Source organism: Mirounga angustirostris, unplaced genomic scaffold (genome assembly GCF_029215605.1).
Source record: "Mirounga angustirostris isolate CCGP_5_RB_7025 unplaced genomic scaffold, mMirAng1.0.hap1 SCAF_8, whole genome shotgun sequence".
Lineage (NCBI taxonomy): Eukaryota > Metazoa > Chordata > Mammalia > Carnivora > Phocidae > Mirounga > Mirounga angustirostris.
Genome location: NW_026991716.1, coordinates 63,605,197 through 63,625,204, shown reverse-complemented (window position 1 = coordinate 63,625,204; position 20,008 = coordinate 63,605,197). Strand labels below are relative to the sequence as shown.

Sequence of the window (20,008 nt, the reverse complement as noted above, 5' to 3'; positions counted from 1 at the left end):
CTAAGCTTATGGCTTTTAACAACCTAAAAACGTTGCAAAGTAAACATCCCATATCGATCTGAGGAAGAACATGAATTCCAGAACCAGATCACCTGGGGAGTAATCATGGGTAAGTTATATAACCTCCCTGTGCCTCAGTTTCCTCATCTGTAAAATGGAAATAATATCAGTACACCCATCTCCTAGGATTTTCGTAAGAATTAAGTGAAAACATAGGGCGCCTGGGTGGCACAGTCAGTTAAGCATCTGACTCTTGGTTTCAGCTCAGGTCATGACTCAGGGTCGTGAAATCCAGCCCTGCGTTGGGCTCCGTGCTAAGCACAGAGTCTGCTTAAGATTCTACCTCCCTCTCTCTCTGCCCCTCCACCCATCGAGCACACACTCATGCACACTCGCTCGTGTGCACTCTCTCTCTCTCTCAAATAAATAAATAAATAGGTAATCTTAAGAAAGGAAGAAAAGAACTAAATGAAAACATTTTCAAAGCCTTTAAACAGGGTTAGTTATTACCACTGTAACATAAAATTTAGTTTAGGATAAACAAGTCCTTACATAATGAGGGAACCTGGAAGAAAAGCTCACATCAAAATAGTGTCTTTAAGCTTTCTAATTCTTAACTGTGGAGAAGTTAGCAAAAACCACTAACAGCTTGCCTCGATTTGCATTCAACCCATTCCTTCCAAAAAAATACCAATAAATAAAACACTTAGGAGTTGGGAAGTGTTGACTTGATTTTTAGATTATACTGAACAAGGGGTAGTTTTTTTTTTAGCATTTTGCATAAACCATTCTAATCCTCATGAGTTTGAGGGGCAGCAGGTCTCCCAAACTGTGTAGACAGATAAACTCAGCCACAAAGAGATGTTGCTAGATGGGCACCTGGGTGGCTCAGTTGGTTAAGCGACTGCCTTCGGCTCAGGTCATGATCCTGGAGTCCCGGGATCGAGTCCCGCATCGGGCTCCCTGCTCAGCAGGGAGTCTGCTTCTCCCTCTGACCCTCCCCCCTCTCATGTGCTTGCTCTCTCTCATTCTCTCTCTCTCTCAAATAAATAAATAAATAAATAAATAAATCTTAAAAAAAAAAAAAAAAAAAAAAGAGATGTTGCTAGAAGTCCCCTAACATGGAAGCGCAAAACCGAGCCTGTAACTTTGGGTGGCTGGCTTCTGGAGTATTTGAGGAAATCAAACTTACACGTTATTATTATTAAAAATGTTGTTGTTTTTGTCTAAGTATGGACATTAAGCACATGAGCTCTGGGGTCAGGCAGTGAGTTCAAATCTCAGCTCTGCCACTCACTTGCTATGTGACCCCGGGCAAGTTAATTAACTTTTCTGTGTCTCGGTTTCCTCATCTGTAAAAACAGGAGGGCAATACTAACACTGCGAGCATTAAATGAGACATTAGGTATAAAGTGCTTAGAACACTGCCTGGCACATATAAGCGCTCAGCTAATGACAGCTGTTGTTATTTGCAAGGTGCAGACACAAAGCATCTGGTGTCTGTGAAGAGTATCAGCCTCTCTAGGAGTCAGGGGACAGTAACCACCAGTGTGGCATCTTCTGATGCCCTCCCACCTACCTGACACTTTAAATGCACTGAGAAGGTACCCACCCCATGACGCCCCAAGTGTGTCTGTACAAACTGTCTTCCCTGAACAGGGAATTCCTTGAGAAGGAACGCCCTGAGCTCCTCTGTTTCCTCAGCCGCAGAGCTGACACCAGCACCAACAGATACTCCATAAATGTGTGATGAATAAATGAACACTCAGTCCTCTAGATTTTTCGGGAGCTTTAAATGTCACGTCCCTTATTAAAATACAAACCCCTCTAGACGCTAACTCCTTAACATGTTGGCAACAATTAGTGACAATTAGCTGCAGGAAGAAGGGTGACAGCTTCCGGCGGCTTGTACTTGTAACGCATTTCAACACCATCTAGTCCTACAATCGCACAGCAAAGACAAATCGGTCTATACTGAAATACGGTCTAGAGTGGACTCTCCCTAAAAAAAAAAAAAAAAAGAAGAAGAAAAGAAATTTACAAATGAAAGTATATTTCTAAAATGCTTACCTTGCCTCATAAATGAAAGGGCTTTTTCTTTTAAGTTTTCTGTCAGTTGTCTCTTTTTAGTCAGGTAATCCAAAACATAAATATTGGGAGCAAAATTTATCATGTTCTGTTCACCACAGCCATAAGGCATCCGAATCAATGAGGCTAAGCCATTGATGGAAGAACCAAGGATATCTCCTGAAAACACAAGATATTCGATACAATCAGCAAATAGTCCTGGTGGCCAGGAGACTTCCGCGGAGTACAGAAGGTGGCTGACATTGAAGCGATGATTACTCCACTGCTTGGAACAGACGACAGACTTTTCGTCAAGCTTTTAGGAAGACTGGTCAAATAAATAGCTGACAGCACAGTGGCACCAAACTCATAGATGATGGGACAAATCAGACTTCTAGCTCAGGTAAAGATGCGGCATACGCTAGGCAAAAAAAATAAGCTTAAAAAACCATTCTTCAACAAAAATGGCAGGAATCGACCATTAGGAAACCATCATTTTTATATAGGAAAGAAATGTTTTATTAGTAGTGTTCTTCACATAACTAGAACTTCACTCTGATTTCTTACTAATACACTATAAACACTTGAGAAACGATTTTTTTTTAAGGGCAAGGATTGTAGTATTTTTTAATGTGTTCTCTTTAGCAAAAACACAGTAGAATTAACACATAGAAGTATTTCAATGAATCTCGGGATCAAAAAGGATTAGGAATATTCTTCAAAGTTAGTAATATACAATTAAACAAAATTCCTAAAAGACACTTCGGGGCGCCTGGGTGGCTCAGTAGTTAAGTGTCTGCCTTCGGCTCAGGTCATGGTCCCAGGGTCCTGGGATCGAGTTCCACACCGGGCTCCCTGCTCCGCGGGAAGCCTGCTTCTCCCTCTCCTACTCCCCCTGCTTGTGTTCCCTCTCTCACTGTGTCTCTCTCTGTCAAATAAATAAATAAAATCTTTTAAAAAATAAAAAATAATAAAAGACACCTCTAGGGGCACCTGGGTGGCTCAGGCGTTAAGCATCTGCCTTTGGCTCGGGTCATGATCCCAGGGTCCTGGGATCGAGCCCCACATCGGGCTCCCTGCTCTGCGGGAAGCCTGCTTCTCCCTCTCCCACTCCCCCTGCTTGTGTTCCCTCTCTTGCTGTGTCTCTGCAAAATAAATTAATAAAATCTTTAAAAAATAAATAAATAAATAAATAAAAAGAAGACACCTCTACCCACATTCTAACACTATGACTCAGGGAAATAAGTAAAACTTCAGAAATACAGAGGCTGAGTTCTAATTCTGACCCCACTGTGAGGGGTGCCTGGGTGGCTCAGTCAGTTAAGCGTCTGCCTCCAGCTCAGGTCATGATCCCGGGGTCCTGGGATCAAGTCCCACATCAGGCTCCCTGCTCAGCCAGGCATCTGCTTCTCCCTCTGCTGCTCCCCCTGCTTGTGCTCTCTCTCACACACACACAAATAAATAAAATCTTTAAAAAAAAAATCAACCCTCAAGAGTATTTCAATAACCAAAGATAGATTCATTCCAATGTAAGGAGTGGTGGAATACATTTGAAATTCAAGGCTTCTTCCGTGTGTGTGTGTGTGTGTGTGTACTGCATTCCCCCCCATGTGTATGCTGCACCTTCCAGCATCCCAACACTATGGGAGAATTCATTCCCCTGAGTAGAGAGCTTATTTAATTCTTGTTAAGAATTATAACTAAGGCTCCCAAAAAGTCCTCTATAGAGGGACTGGTTGGTTGAGTTATAATGGAGAGCATTACACCTATGAGTGTAATGAGGAGATTTAAAAGAATCTCTAAAAAAGTGCCTTAGGTCCTGACATCTTGAAAACCTAACAAACTATTTAGATTCATTAATCTTCATTAATCTAAATATTTCCTTCAGTTATTTGTGAAGCGCAGCTATATAAGCAAATCATTTGTGTGGAAGCTATGTTTAACAACTGACAAAAAAATAATTTTGGGGCGCCTGGGTGGCTCAGTCGTTAAGCGTCTGCCTTCGGCTCAGGTCATGATCCCGGGGTCCTGGGATCGAGTCCCACATCGGGTTCCCTCCTCAGCGGGAAGCCTGCTCTCCCTCTCCCACTCCCGCTTGCTTGTGTTCCTGCTCTCGCTATCTCTGTCTCTGTCAAATAAATAAATAAAATCTTTAAAAAAAAATAAAAAATAAAAAATAATTTTGGGTTGCCAGAAGGTGACTAGGAGAGGATGAACTCATTGGGTTTCTTCCTGCTGTAAAGGTTATCTGCCTCCCTCATAGAGAACTGCTCTAGGCAACAGTACTCAACCTTTGGTCATCAAAAGCACTTGTGAAACCTTTTCAAAATATACACACCCTAGCCATAGCTTAAGAAATTCTGATTGCGGGGCGCCTGGGTGGCTCAGTCGTTAACCGTCTGCTTTCGGCTCAGGTCATGATCTCAGGGTCCTGGGATCGAGTCCCACATCGGGCTCCCTGCTCAGCGGGAAGCCTGCTTCTCCCTCTCCCACTCCCCCTGCTTGTGTTCCCTCTCTTGCTGTGTCTCTCTCTGTCAAATAAATAAATAAATAATCTTTAAAAAAAAAAAAAGAAAAAGAAATTCTCATTGTGGGGGCGCGTGGGTGGCTCAGTCATTAGGCGTCTGCCTTCAGCCCAGGTCGTGATCCCAGAGTCCTGGGATCTGGCCCCAAGTTGGGCTCTTTGCTCAGCAGGAGGCCTGCTTCTCCCTCTCCCACTCCCCCTGCTTGTGTTCCCTCTCTTGCTGTGTCTCTCTCTGTGTCAAATAAATAAATAATCTAAAAAAAAAAAAAGAAAAGAAACTCGGATTATGTAGGTTGAAAGTGGAGCCTGTGTTTTTACAAAGCTCCACAGAAGATTCTGATTATGTACCCGAGGTCGAGAGCCACAGAGGACAGAAGCTCTGCTCTTAGAAATAACCCCTCCCTCCAGCCACATTATAGTGGGTCCTGCTACCCAAAGAGTGGTCTATCCACCGGAAGCATCAGCATCAACTGGGAGCTTGTTAGAAATACACAACCCAAGGCCCCACCCCAGGCCTACTACACCAGCATCTTCCTTTAAACAAGAACCCCACATGATTCAATGCACACTGCGATTAAGAACTGGTCTAGGACACATATCTGCTAGTCTTTCTATTGTGATCATCAGTTGGTACCAACTAAAAATTTTTGCAACCTCTTCTCATTAGGACTAAATAAGAAAATACATCCATAAATAGATTAAAAAATACATGTACAGTCATATACTAATAAACCAGTAGTGATGGTGATATACTGTATTCTTACCAATTGCAGTGATCTGAACTCGTTCACTACCACTCACTGTGTTGGGAGGAAATGAGAAACTCAAAGTTTTCAGGGGAGTTTGTAACTTGTTGTCAGTCAAGTCTAGCAAGATGGATTGTGAATACGATTTTTCTATTCCTTCAGCCTGTTGGAAAAAAAGGAACACGATTAACATCATCTCTACTCATCTGTTTACAGAGAACTTTATGCAAATAATAAGATAAACATCTTGCCTGTCGTGTCCGCAGTATGTGTACAATTAGATAAATACCTGTTTTTGATTCCTGCTTCAAATCTGTTAATAAATGTTTACTTTCTAGTTAAAGTAAACAAGACATTTCATGAAATGGCAATTGAAATGACAAAGGAGAAGATGCAAAGGTGATGAAAAAACCCTCTGAGGTAAATCATATTATTATCCAAAGAGAGATTAAATACCTTGTCCAAAGTCACACTTGACAGAGCTGGGATTTGAACCTAGGGCTGTCTCCCCCAGAAAAGTGTTTATCCACTAGACTGAGCTGTCTTTTTCCGCATAATACCTTCTCTAAAAAAAAAAATCTACAAAATCTCTTCTAACCGTATTGAGGAATTCCAAAATTCAAAATCTACATATCAACTTGGCATGATTTAACAGGACCCCAATGTAACAGTTGCTAAATGTAATTGACGGCAAAAGAGATTTGCTATATAGGCATACCATAAACTTAAAGAGGAAATTGGCAATTACTTCTAAAACATATATCTCTACATACAGATGAGAAAACAATTAGACAATACCAGGAGGATGGAGGAGATGACCTACTAGATCTTGCCAACAAATTTAACCAAGAGAAAAACCATCTTCTGTTTCAATTATGTATTTCTCTTCACTTATTCAAGACTTCAAATATTTACCTTTACTAAAATCCTCTGGGTGACAGCATCAGAAGCAGCAGGTGAAATGGCTGTGACTGGGATAGGAATTTCCCCCAGATGTGTGGGCTTGACCGGGAAAAGAACAGTTGCCCCATCCTCACTGGGGACCAGAATGGTCTGCTGGTGTCCTGTGGCATTTATTTCATTTGAAGCCATTAGAATATCAAATTTGTCACTTTTCTCAATGATTACTTTAACCTGGAAGGAAAATTATCAAAAGTTTTATATGATAAATGCTCCTCAGGAAAGTGTTGCTTTATTACCATGTTAAGTACTGTTAAATCTGTGAGGTGCAAGACTAGAGAAAGAGGAGAGAGATGCAGCCAAGGACAGGATGAGAGCGTTATCAGGGAAAACTTCATTTCTCTATGCTCTCCTCCTCCATTCCATGCCAACCGCAAGAAGCACAGAATGCCAATGAGAAGAAGCAACACCTTCTAGATGCAAGGAGGACTAGGAAAAAGTACAGGCAGGCAGGAAAGAGAAAGACCTGCCTCAGAGACAGCAAGGAAGTCATGCGCCTAAAGCAGAAAACCTGTGCTGGAAATGAAGAGAATATATAGACGCTAATACTATCCTTAGACATTAATAAGTAGAAGAAATCTATGTTTATTTTCAGTCTCTCAGAAATGTATAAAATGTTTAGATTCCCAGATACCCAAACATTAACAACCCAATCCCTGTGCATTTTCTCCATTCTTTCCTGAAGTGTGAATGATTAACAAAACCTTTAATATATTACCTCAGTGGCATCTTTCAAATAATTGAATATGGTTACTTCCAAAGCAAATTCTTCACCTCTGATAACAGAGTAGGGAAGATTCAAAAAAATGAAAAATGGTTGGAAGGCTTGTAGCTGGAAAGAACACAATGAATACATATTTTATTCAAGTCATAATGCTTCACATTTCATGTTAATTAAAAGCACATCTCACAAAACCTGTGAAGCTTCTAATTCCACATAGAAATGTCCACTTGCCTATCAAAGGAAAACAAACAGCCAACTTAGCCCAAGTCAATGATGATAAATTGATGTGTTTTATGTTATTTAACTACATTTCATTAAGTGCCTACTAGGATCCAGGGACTTGTTTTTTTATCATTTTATTTTATTTTCATCATGATACGTGTACTCTTTAATCCCCATCCCCTATTTACCCCATCCCCCCACCCATCTCCCCTTTGGTAACCATCTGTTTGTTCTATAGTTAAGAGACTGTTTCTGGGGCACCTGGGTGGCTCAGTCGTTAAGCGTCTGCCTTCGGCCCAGGTCATAATCCCAGGGTCCTGGGATCGAGCCCCACACCGGGTTCCCTGGTCTGTGGGAAGCCTGCTTCTCCCTCTCCCACTCCCCCTGCTTGTGTTCCTGCTCTCACTATCTCTCTCTCTGTCAAATAAATAAAGAAAGAAATCTGAAAAAAAAAAGAGAGAGACTGTTTCTTGGTTGTCTTTTTTTCCTTTGTTCATTTGTTTTGTCTCTTACATTCCACATATGAGTGAGATCATATGGTATTTGTCTTTTCTCTGACCAATTTATTTTGCTTTAGCATTATACTCTCTAGCTCTATCCATGTTTTTGCAATGGCAAGATATCATTCTTTTTATGGCTGAATAATATTCCACATTATTATTACGTATATACCACATCTCCTTTATCCATTCATCTATTGGTGGACACTTGGGCTGCTTCCATAGTTTGGCTATTGTTGATAATGCTACATGAGGGTGCATGTATCCCTTCGATTTAGTGTTTTTGTATTTTGGGGTAAATATCCAGTAATGTGATTCCTAGATCATAGGGTAGCTCTATTTTTAGTCTTTTGAGGAACCTCCATACTGTTTTCCACAGTGGCTACACCAATTTTCATTCCCACCAACAGCGCAAGAGGGTTCCTTTTTCTCCACATCCTCGCCAAGACTTGTTGTTTCTTGTGTTTTTTATTTTAGCCATTCTGACAGGTGTGAGGTGATATCTCATTGCGGTTTTGATTTGCATTTCCCTGATGATCTGTGATGTTGGGCATCTTTTCATGTGTCTGTTGGCTATCTGTATGTCTTCTTGGGAGAAATGTCTGTTCATGTCTTCTGCCCATTTTTTTAATTGGATTATTTGGTTTTGGGGTACAGAGTTTATCAGTTCTTTATAGATTTTGGATACTAAACCTTTATCGGATATTTTATTTGCAAATCTCTTCTCCCATTCAGTGGGTTGCCTTTTAGTTTTGTTGATTGTTTCCTTCACTGTGCAGAAACTTTTTACTTTGATGTAGTCCCAACAGTTTATAGGTACTTTACACAAATTATTTCATTTAATCCATACAACTCCTCTGAGGCAGGTTCTATGTTCATATTTTACAGAAAAGAAATCTGAAGTTCAGAGATCTCTGTAACTAGTACAAGGTCACATCACTAGTAAATGAAGGAACCAGAAAAGGACCCCAGCATGTCTGATGCCAAAGCCAACCTCCTCACCTACTACACTATTATGACTCCAGCCATCTGCTTTAAAAGCCACTGGCCAAATCCAACAGGCCCTGTTTGAGACTTAAGTCTAGATGGAAAGTCTAGATAATGTTCTGCTTACTACCTTCTAACATATATATGCGCATGTACTTTCTCATTGGTGACCCAATTCTGAGATTGTTGGCCAAATCCTACAGGGAAGCTGAACCGCTAACCGGCCTCTGAAAATAAATCTTTGTTAGTTTAGGCAAATGGTTGTCACTGGCAGCAATAATTCCCCCTAGAGGTTTACTTGGACATTTGTGGCAGTGTCTTAGATTGTCACAATGACTGAAGGGTAGTGAGTGAAAGTCTGTGATGCTCAGGACAGTCCCGGACAATGAAAAATTGTCCCACATCCCTCATGATTCTTGAATGTCTCTTCAGACATTCCCGTAAAGTACCTGCTTATAATGACCTGAACTAACAACCTAATTCCAACTTATATATAAACCCAAAGCATTTTTCAATACACAGTAAATTTTTCACAAATACAACTATTTTGTAAATCAACAGAAGACCGCACTTTGTTTTGTTTGTAACTTTACCAAAAGTCGTTCATGGCTTCAAAGACTGACATCACCACAGGCAGTACCGCTGAAGGTTTCTGAGTTGCTAAAACAATACATGTATATCGAACTTCACTTGCAGCTGTTACACACAGGGTGATTCTATGCATGGAGTAAATATTTAAAGATTTATGCCTTCTAGTGCAGCCATGTCCGACCACTTATATAGTGTAGTATATATTATTTTACTACACATTACTTTCCTTTTATTTCTCCTTAATATTTCACTTAAGGCATCATATTGATTTTTTAATTGAGTATATAGGTATACCGTATTTTCTATGACTTTCATTCCAGATGGTGAAGGGGAAAACAAAATATCTGTTATGAAAAGGGGGCTTCAGGTATGACAGAGGTGAGAGCTACTGGTCTAAGACCAAACATGCTCATTATATTCCTCTTGCCAGCGACTGGTTTAGGAAGTAACATGTGATGCAATTTGACCAGAAATGGAAAAGCATGTCTGCTAGGGTCCATTTTGAGAAGGTCTGCCCATCCCTTCCAGAGGGAATACTCAGAAACTCTCTCTCTCTCTTCTGGCCTTTGGAAATAGCTGGATTCAGTCAATAATAAAGTTTTTATCCAAATCTTAATATGGACGTAACACATTTAGGAGTTTAATATAGCTCACATTCTAAAGTATAAAACCTATGAAAAACAAAAAGGAAAAGCCAAGGAATCTCTAAACACTGATCAACATCATAAGCAAATCATTTTTTAAAAATCCATTGAAGAGTTCACACTTCTGTGCTTTGGGCACTTTAACATTTGCAAGCAGGTCTTTAATATACTACCTCCATTGGAGTACTTGTTAGTCCAAGACCTAAGTCTTCAGAGATCACGAAAGCAGTGGCTACCCAAGAAGTGATAGAATCAGGCACAGTAACTTCAAATTCTTGGTAAATCCTAGAACTGAAGTCAAGATAAAAATAAAAATCATAGCACCAAGGACTGACATATTTCAAAAAAGTCAACATAACCTAAACTATTTTTAGAAGTTTTCATTTTCCAAATTATTTACATATCTAAATTTTTTTAAGTAAGCATGAAACGGCAAACCCCAAATTCTCAAGGAATAGGTCACATAATAAGGCCAAAACACTGCATCCTGACCCATACTCCACTAAAAGCTTTCTACAATGTTTATACCTTTAGAATGATCATTATTATCATAAATGTTGTATATAGATAACAAATATCTACTTTCAAATTTAACTCGATTTATTTCTGTCAATTTGCATAAAAGTTTCCCTCTGTATCCCAGTCTATGCCTTTTTTTTTTTTTGAGGTTTGACTTGTGTCTTATTTCAAGTTTACACAAATGGCAGACTATAAAATATGTGAAGATTTCATGATTCATCTGCTCAGTCATCAGGCCAGAGAGCTCAGGGTTTGTCAACTAAGCCGAATCCTCCCACCACCTGCACTCCTTCTTCCTGTGGCTCATGGGGATGTCTGACAAGGAGCCACAAGGTAGAGAGAGTAAGTGCTTCCCACCCCAAGGCAATAAGCTTATTGTACTCTCAGCAATTTTCTCAAACAAGAACCATGAAACTTCAAGGAAGTTAAAAACACCCTTCATTAGAAGAAGGTCTATCGGGCGCCTGGGTGGCTCAGTTGGTTAAGCGACTGCCTTCGGCTCAGGTCATGGTCCCGGGGTCCTGGGATCGAGTCCCGCATCGGGCTCCCTGCTCTGCGGGAAGCCTGCTTCTCCCTCTCCCACTCCCCCTGCTTGTGTTCCCTCTCTCGCTGTGTCTCTCTCTGTCAAATAAATAAATAAAATCTTTAAAAAAAAAAAAAAGAAGAAGAAGGTCTATCTTCTCCTTAATGATACTCTCACTGCCCCAGTTTGCACATGGCTTTATTAAACACTACATATTTAAATACAATAAATACCATTCTAAAATAAAAACCTCTTGGTCTACTTCGTTGTTCATCACAATAGGTTTGTACCGAAACACTTCAAAGAACACAATACTTATTTAAAATGAACACTAAACAAAATAAGGTATGAGCAAAAAACATTATAAATCTTTACCCCATGTTGGTGTCTAGCCAAATCCAAGTCTCTGGAAAATGCTTTCTGATACGTGGGTTGCTAACCGAAGAGAAGTCATGAAAATGTACCAAGTATCCTTCTGTTTCCTCCGCAAATCTCTCAGCAAATTCTACACTGTCATCTAAAAATCAACATTGACAACTGTTAGGAAAAAAGTCACTGTAGAGGATGATTATAATCTTAGTTCGGAGAACCGCAACACCTCTCAGCTGAATGGGACTTTACAGTTCATCTTATTCAACCGTCTCATTTTACAGCTAAGACACCTGAGACCCCTTGAAGTCAAGTGACTTACCCAAGGCTCCGAGGCCAGTTACAGCAGCACCAAAACTAAAAAAAAAGTGTTCCCTGCTGGTACAACCAATACCTGAAAAACTACTTACAGTGCAGTTGCTAAAAAACAAGTAAATCACATTTTTAAAGTTCCCTCCAATTTTGCTATTCCCTTTTTAGTTCTCTAGTGATCATTACCATTGGCTACACCAGCCACAAGATGCTACAATCATCCAGTTTACTAGCTTATAAAAAAAAAGGTCACGTTGCCATACAGACTGACACATTTCCAAAAAAGTCAATATAACCTAAACCATTTTTGGAAGAGTTTTAATTTTCCAAATTATTTACATATCTAAATTTTTTTTAAGTAAGCCGAAACAGCAGATCCCAAATTCTTAAGGAACAGGTCATCTAATGAGGTCGTAACACTGCATCCTGACCCATATTCCACTAAAAGCTTTCTTTCTATTACTATCACCTACTTCTATTTTTTTTCCCAACTTTTCTGTAAGTCTAAAATTATTTCAAAATAAAATGCAAACAGGGGCGCCTGGGTGGCTCTGTCGGTTAAGCGTTGCCTTCGGCTCAGGTCGTGATCCCAGGGTCCTGGGACCGAGTCCCGCACCAGGCTCCCTGCTCAGCGGGGAGCCTGCTTCTCCCTCTGCCTCTGCCCCTTCCCCCAGCTCATGCTCTCTCTTTCTCTCTCTCTCTCAAATAAGTAAATAAAATCTTAAAAAAATAAAATAAAATGCAAAACATCTGATAAACTTAAGGGAGTGAAGGAATCTACAAGGTAGAAGGATAGGCATTTGAAATTTTAAAAGTAGAGCAGTGTTCCCGTGATAAAATGACCTTGGGTACCTACTGATGCCATCGTGGTGACTGCAAGATAGTACACATTAGATGGATCAACCACACTGACAGTCAAATCCCCAGGATGACAACAGGAGTAAGACTTTGAATCTTTTGTGAGAGTCACCAATGTATACAGAGATAAAGGGAAAGTAGGGGACCTAAAGGTTGATTGAAGGAACTATAATTGAAATTTTTGAGCTTCAAATGATAAACGGTTTTTAACTGAGGGTTGCTGAACAGTGATCTTGAAGTAGTCAAGATAACACTGAACACTATGGACTTAGGAATCCTGATCCAGAAGAGAAGCAGAAAAATAAATGTCAGTCACCTGAGAAGGTTTCTAAGGACACAGTATGCTAGTAAGAGCACCAAGTTTCTTCTGTTATAGGGGGGAAAAAGGTAGAAGAAAGTTCTCAGGAAAGGTAAAGGATACAATAAGTATTACTAGCAACAGAATGAGTATTACAGTGGAAATCAGGATTTGATCAGTAAAGATGAACAAAGATGGGTAAAAGCTGATACCGACAAAGAGAGAATGGAAAAAGACAGATTGCTTAGAAGATGTCTAGGATGGATTATTATATGAAGAAAATAACTGTATCATATTGTCTTTAATACATAGAGATCATAATGACTTCATAAAATTTTTAAGGCTATAAAATTATCTTTTTAGCTTCAGGATAGAGGCTCGGGTATCCAGTGGGCTTAGTGTGGGGCTTATACCTGACAGGAATAGGGAATTCAGGGATAGAAACTGTGACATTAGCATAAGGTTACCTGAAAGAAAAGAGAACAACTTCTAGAGTTAACCATTCTCATTTATACACTTCCTCCAGCCAAAACATTTTGACTTCTTCCTAAAAGCACACTTATTATTAGTTGGGTGGCAACTCTATTTAGCAATACAGGGAAATGTACAGATGTGACCCTTCCCAGGAAGAACTCAGACTGATGAGACACGTGCACGTGAGTGTGTGTGTGCATGTGTGTGCACGTGCACGCACCAGCATACTTTACGGCATTATATTCTAGGTGAGCATCAAAAAGCTGGAGAACAAAAATGTTTCAAAAATATGTTGCTCCTTTTATCTAATTCCAAAATAATAGCACAGTTTGCCATACAAATTGGAAGCGCAGGATCTTCCAATGTGTCCAAAAATATAACCATCTCAAAGAACTACAGAGAGCAAATGGAAAGCATTCATTTCAAAAATCTAGATAGAAGCCCAGACAAACATTCCATGTCATGGCTCAGATGTACATTAAATGCCAAGACTTTAGGATAAGAGAACAGAAAATGAAAATCATAATATCCACGTCCAACCAGAAAGTATTCATACCTATATAAGTAATTTTAAATACCTGAGATGAGAGATTTAAATACTTTAAAAGCACATTGCCAGGTTTTACTTACAAACACCATCAATGTAATCCTTCAAAAGGTTTGCATCTGTCAATACCCAGAGGCCACATTCCTAGAAAGAAAAATTTTAATTTTCTTTTTTTACATGCTTTTTTTTTATGTTATATCACCATACATTACATCATTAGTTTTTGATGTAGTGTTCCATGATTCATTGTTTGCATATAACACCCAGTGCTCCATGCAGAACGTGCCCTCTTTAATACCCATCACCAGGCTAATCCATCCTCCCACCCCCATCCCCTCTAGAACCCTCAGTTTGTTTTTCAGAGTCCATCATCTCTTATGGTTCAAGTTTAAATGCTCTGTAAAATGTCACAGCAGTTTCCGATACTCTTAACTCACTCTTGTTCATTTGTTTTTATGCAAATGTGAAAGTTTTTTTTACTCTATCTCATTTTTGAGAATTTACATATGTACATGAGCATTCTCTCTCCCTCTATACACAGAACACACACACACACACACGTTTTCTATTTGCTTTTAAAACTGGAAGGATGATTATCTTTCCATTTCAAATTACACTTATATAACACGCTGCACTTCACCAACATATTTAATAAAAGGTTAACATTTCATTATTCAGATAATTAATTCTGAAAGTGTTTGCAATAGTAAAAGATATTAATACCTTTTCAAATTATGTAACAAACTAAACATACCTGAAAAACTGCAAAAGAATTCATGAACATGCCTAAATAATATCCTGTGTTATAAAGTTCCAACTCATGGACCACCTAAGGAAAAGATAAAATATATGGAATGAATTGAATCGTATCAACCTATTCTGCCCTCTGCCATACTCCTTGTATGTTACTTAGGTAACACACAGCCCACAAGCTTATCTAATTTGAAAATGACACAAATGGAAGAATAAAGAATATTTGAATGCCTTGTTCATGATTCAATCAGCTAAAAATACATTTCTTCTTTTAACTTATTTTTACTCTGTTCAGTAATCGAGAGTTCCTAAGAAGTGTACGCTTGAGAGGCGCCTGGGTGGTTCAGTCGGTTAAGCAGCCGACTCCTGGTTTCAGCTCAGGTCATGATCTCAGGGTCCTGGCATCAAGCCCTGCGCCAATCTCCACATTCGGCAGGGAGTCTGCTTATGGATTCTCTTCTCCCTCTGCCCCTCCCCCTGCTTGCTCGCATGCGCATGCACTCTCTTTCTCTCTCTCGCTCTCTCTCTTTTTCTCTCTCTAAAATAAATAAATAAATAGGGGCACCTGGGTGGCTCAGTCGGTTAAGTGTCTGCCTTCGGCTCAGGTCCCAGCTCCCTGCTCAGTGGGGAGTCTGCTTCTCCCTCTCTCTCTGCCCCTCCCTCTCTTGTGTGTGCTCTCTCTCTCTCTCTCAAATAAATAAATTAAATCTTTTTAAAAACAAATAAATAAAATAAATAAATCTTTAAAAAAAAAGTGTATGCTTGAGTTTTGCCCAGAAAGAACTTAAATGTCACTGGTTGACTAAACCAACACATAGGGGTCAGCATTGAAAACAGCCCATACTTTTGGCAGATAAATGGGTTAAATCTGATGGTTAATATAAGTGCTGCAAATGTCAGTTAACTACATTTTTTTAAATAACAAAAAGAGGCAATTCACAAAAAAAGAAATGCAAATTATTCAACCTCATTGATAATCAAGATAATGCAAATTACATCAAGGAAAGTGTTTTCAATATTGAAATATTTACATGATCACATTAGCAATGCTATTTTTTTAAGAACAGCATTCCTTGCTAGCAAGAGTGAATAAAATAGGCTAAAAGAGTGAGTGAAGTTGGCAGCTCCTAAAAAAGCTAAACACAGATTAGAATATGACTTGGCGGGGCGCCTGGGTGGCTCGGTCAGTCGTTAAGCGTCTGCCTTCGGCTCAGGTCACAATCCCACGGTCCTGGGATCGAGCCCACATCGGGCTCCCTGCTCCGCGGGAAGCCTGCTTCTCCCTCTCACACTCCCCCTGCTTGTGTTCCCTCTCTCGCTGTGTCTCTGTCAAATAAATAAATAAAATCTTAAAAAAAAAAAAAAAAATGACCTGGCAGTTCCATTCCCATGTATATACTGAAAAGAACAGGGACTCAGAGATCCGTGCATGCCAAGGGTTCATTGCAGCATCAGTCACGTAAGCCAAAAGACAGAAACAACTTAAACGTCTATCAAGAGAAGAATGGATACACAAAATGTGGTAGATACATACAATTGTATATTATGCAGCCATAAAAAGAAAGAAAGTTCCAATAGGTGCTACAACATGGATGAACCCTGAAAACCTTAAGCTAAGTGGAAGAAGGTAGACACAGAAGGAAAAATTTTGTATGATTCCACTTACATGAAATATCTAGACTAGGCAAATTCACAAAGACAGAAGTAGATTAGAGGTTGCTGGGGTGTGGGGAAAGGGGGAAATGGAGGGTTACCACTTCATGGTTACAGAGTCTCTGCTTGGAGTGATGAAAAAGTTTCAGAAACAGATAGTAGTGATGGTTGTACAACATAATGAAAGTCATTAATGCCACTGAATTGTCTTTTTTAAATGGTTAAAATGGCAAATTTTATGTTATAGATATTTCACCACATTAAAAAAGTTAAGATATGATACCCTTTATGGTAACTATTCCAATGCATCTCCCTTATTAACATTAGCATTAACCAGACAAATTAAGAAGAAGGCAGGAATAAAAATCATGGAAGATTCTAAGCACAAGTTTAAAAAACACACCACGTTTATTGCTTCTTCTTTTCTTTTTTTTTATTATGTTATGTTAATCACCATACAACACACTAAAATTAAACACGTGCATACACTGTTTCCGCCATGCCAACCACCACCACTGCTACATCCGTGGTAAGCAAACATGGTGCCAGCATCCAGAAGAAAGCAATAGAACGAGAACACAGGATATTGTATCTCAGCAAGCTGGCAAATACAGTCAGCCCAACTACCGGCAATGGAGAGAGGCAGAGCCGGACATAACGGAGAGAAAAGGTTTTAGGCCCATGACTCACACTCTGCTACGGAACACAAATGCACGCAAGATCACCTTCTGCTGACACTCCCGTGTGAATCAATGGAATTATCCAGGAAGAAACATCTATCTCAAAAAGAAATTCTCCTTTTCTCAGTGGCTCAATAAAAAGGCATTGCCAAAGCTGCAGCAAAGGCTGGTGTCTGAAATTATTTCTGGAAGATCTAGCACACTTAAATTTTCCCAAGGTGTTCTCAGCACCACTTATAAATTTAACAAGAACAAAAGAAACCACAATGGTCTATCACTACGGGCTCCTGACACCCTCCCCCAGAGCCAGCTCTGGAGAAACAATAAAAGCAAGTAGGAAACTCAGATGAGTGGTGGGAGAAAACCCTGGGAAGAGTGAAGGATATCTTGAATTGGTGTGTTGGGAGGAAGTGGGTGGCAGAAAGTGCGAGAGGCAGACAGTCTGAGGAAAAGGTTTTTGAATTCTGCTCTTGCTTCTTTCCCGGGGGGAGCGTCAGGACCATCATGGCTTGCACTTGCACTGCCCAAATCGGCAGCTGCAGCAGCAGTCTGCACTACCTGTTGCAGAGTGTCAGGCAGGGAATACCAGTCAGCACCTCTGCCCTTCCGGTGGGACAAACTGAGGAAAACCTGGGCACAGACCCATGGCCCCAAGCATTCACTCTTCCTCTTGTCCTCCAAATTCGCAGGGCTGCTGCATCATAATCTTAAGAGACTGCCTCTTCTTGGTGATGCTTTTCCCTAAGAGCTTAAAAGTAAAACACTGAATAAAAGCCAACAGCACACAGGGAGGATCAAGAGTAGTTCTCTAGTCCCTGGAGCTTGACCCTTCCCTCTCTTTTTTTTTTTATTAAAGGTTCTTATTTTGGTTTTTTTTTTTAAGATTTTATTTATTTATTTGACAGAGAGAGACACAGCGAGAGAGAGAACAGAGGCAGGGGGAGTGGGAGAGGGAGAAGCAGGCTCTCCATTGAGCAGGGAGCCCGATGCGGGGCTCAATCCCAGGACCCTGGGATCATGACCTGAGCCAAAGGCAGAGGCTTAACAACTGAGCCACCCAGGCGCCCCTATTATTATGCATTTTAGAAATAAAGAAACTGGGGCTCAGAGAGTTGAATTTTCTCCAGGTCACCCAACTAGTGTGTGTGTGTGTGTGTGTGTGCGCGCACGCGTGCATACGTACACAGGGAAACAAAAATGAAATAATAGATTTAAGAATTTAGAAACCCATTAAATGAGAGATATTACTAAATTCAGTTAAATCAAATGCAAAATGCTATAGACTTTTTAGAATAATGTGAATTTTTAAAAAGTCAAGAGAAAAAAAATGACCAACCAGCTTTAAAGGAGTTTTTTTTTAAAAAGGGGGATTTAGAGGGGTGCCTGTGTGGCTCAGTCGTTAAGCGTCTGCCTTGGGCTCAGGTCACGATCCCAGGGTCCTGGGATCGAGCCCTGCATCGGGCTCCCTGCTCAGCGGGAAGCCTGCTTCTCCCTCTCCCACCCCCCTCCCCCGCTTGTGTTCCCTCTCTCGCTGTGTCTCTCTATCAAATAAATAAATAAAATCTTTAAAAAAGGGGGGGGCATTTAGAAAAATTAGCTTTATAGACTGAAAATTATATATAATATTTGTCAAGTGGATTAATTTACAACAAGATGACCAAATTAGCCTAAACATTTATATCTTTCCTCCTATATGTTGTTAATCACTATACTTAATCAATTAATAGACCTAGGTTATACAATCTAGATTTCAACTGACAATGGCACACAAGGATATATCAAGAGCTTACAAATAAAAATGAAATTATTAATGAATAGGGGATTAGCTTATGTAACACTAGATATTTATATATTTCTTGGTTTATAAGTTTTCTGCAGATTAACATGATTTCACTCCCTCAATATACTACAAATTCCTGATTCAATAAGACTGTAATTATATATAACCATTATGTATAACCAAAACAGAAACTACTTCAAAATTATCTAAAGCTATCTTCTCCAGTGTCATCCAAAATTATACAAGTCAATTTCCTAGTACTTTCTCGAGAGTCTTAAATTCAAATACAGCATGAAAATGAGGGAAAACTCTAGATGGCATCTCTCATCTAAGACAGCAAAGACACTTCACCACATGCAACCTCTTTCCAACATAACAACCAGAATGCAAATCCTTTTTATTTGGAAGCTTTACTGATGACTGACTTATACTTAAAAGGAACTAATGAAATTCCCTTTAGATATTTGAGGTAATGCAATAAGGTTTCCTTTTTGCTCTTTAAACATGTATTTTTGTAAGAAAAAAATAGCTAAACTCACATTTTCCATCGTAATATCATTTGAGACATTCATCAGATTCACGCTTTTGTCAACGGCTACAATCCCAACTGTCGAGTCTGGCTGTGTCACAGAGATCCTAAGAGAGACTTTCTCAGATGGTTCAGCATGAGCTTTACTCCAAAACAGCTTTATCTAAGAAAGGGATAAAACAGGACTGATTTATTTGACTTTTTAAAAAGCATTACTTACATGTCTTACCAACATCAGTTCAGTGTCTCAAAATCTAGCAAAGATTCTACATTTGCCTTGACGGAGGGATCATTCTAAAACCCTACATAAGCCTTCTACAGGGAAAAAATTTTTTTTAAAAAAATGTATTAACGGTGTTTACAAGTCATAGAACCTCCCACAGTGGCATAAATCTGATTTAGGCTTCATTTCTCTACCTCTCCTCTTCCCCTTCTCCATCCCACACCCCTCAGCCCCCAGCCAATGTTAAAGAGAAGGCAGCAGTGTTCTCTGGGACACCTGGGGAAGGCCAGGATCCTGGAGGAAGAACAGGGAAGAGGAAAGAAACCAGAGATGCTCACATGCTGGTCACCTGAACTTAGAAGTGAGTCAAGTGAGAGCTCCCCTGGGGACTCACAGAACTGCCTGGGCTGGGAGCAGGGGGATGTCTTTCCAAGGGAGGAGGTGAACAGACCAAACACAAGTTAGGCCCAATGCTCTATGTCTCCATGGCCACCTGAACATCCTCTGTTCATTACATTCATCAAA

At 39.9% G+C, this 20,008-nt stretch overlaps 1 protein-coding gene across 1 annotated transcript in view; it reads right to left on the bottom strand.

Moving 5' to 3' along the window:
- Positions 1–20,008, bottom strand: part of CD109 (CD109 molecule) — a 138,431-nt gene that overhangs the window by 37,426 nt on the left and 80,997 nt on the right. Inside the window, exons 15-23 of the mRNA XM_045867091.3 lie at positions 19,271–19,423; positions 14,620–14,694; positions 13,949–14,009; positions 11,383–11,524; positions 10,139–10,256; positions 7,016–7,129; positions 6,253–6,471; positions 5,356–5,500; positions 2,071–2,247 (exon numbers count right to left, since the gene is read on the bottom strand). Coding sequence (XP_045723047.1) covers positions 2,071–2,247; positions 5,356–5,500; positions 6,253–6,471; positions 7,016–7,129; positions 10,139–10,256; positions 11,383–11,524; positions 13,949–14,009; positions 14,620–14,694; positions 19,271–19,423 — 1,204 coding nt within the window. The remainder of the gene's footprint in view (positions 1–2,070; positions 2,248–5,355; positions 5,501–6,252; positions 6,472–7,015; positions 7,130–10,138; positions 10,257–11,382; positions 11,525–13,948; positions 14,010–14,619; positions 14,695–19,270; positions 19,424–20,008) is intronic.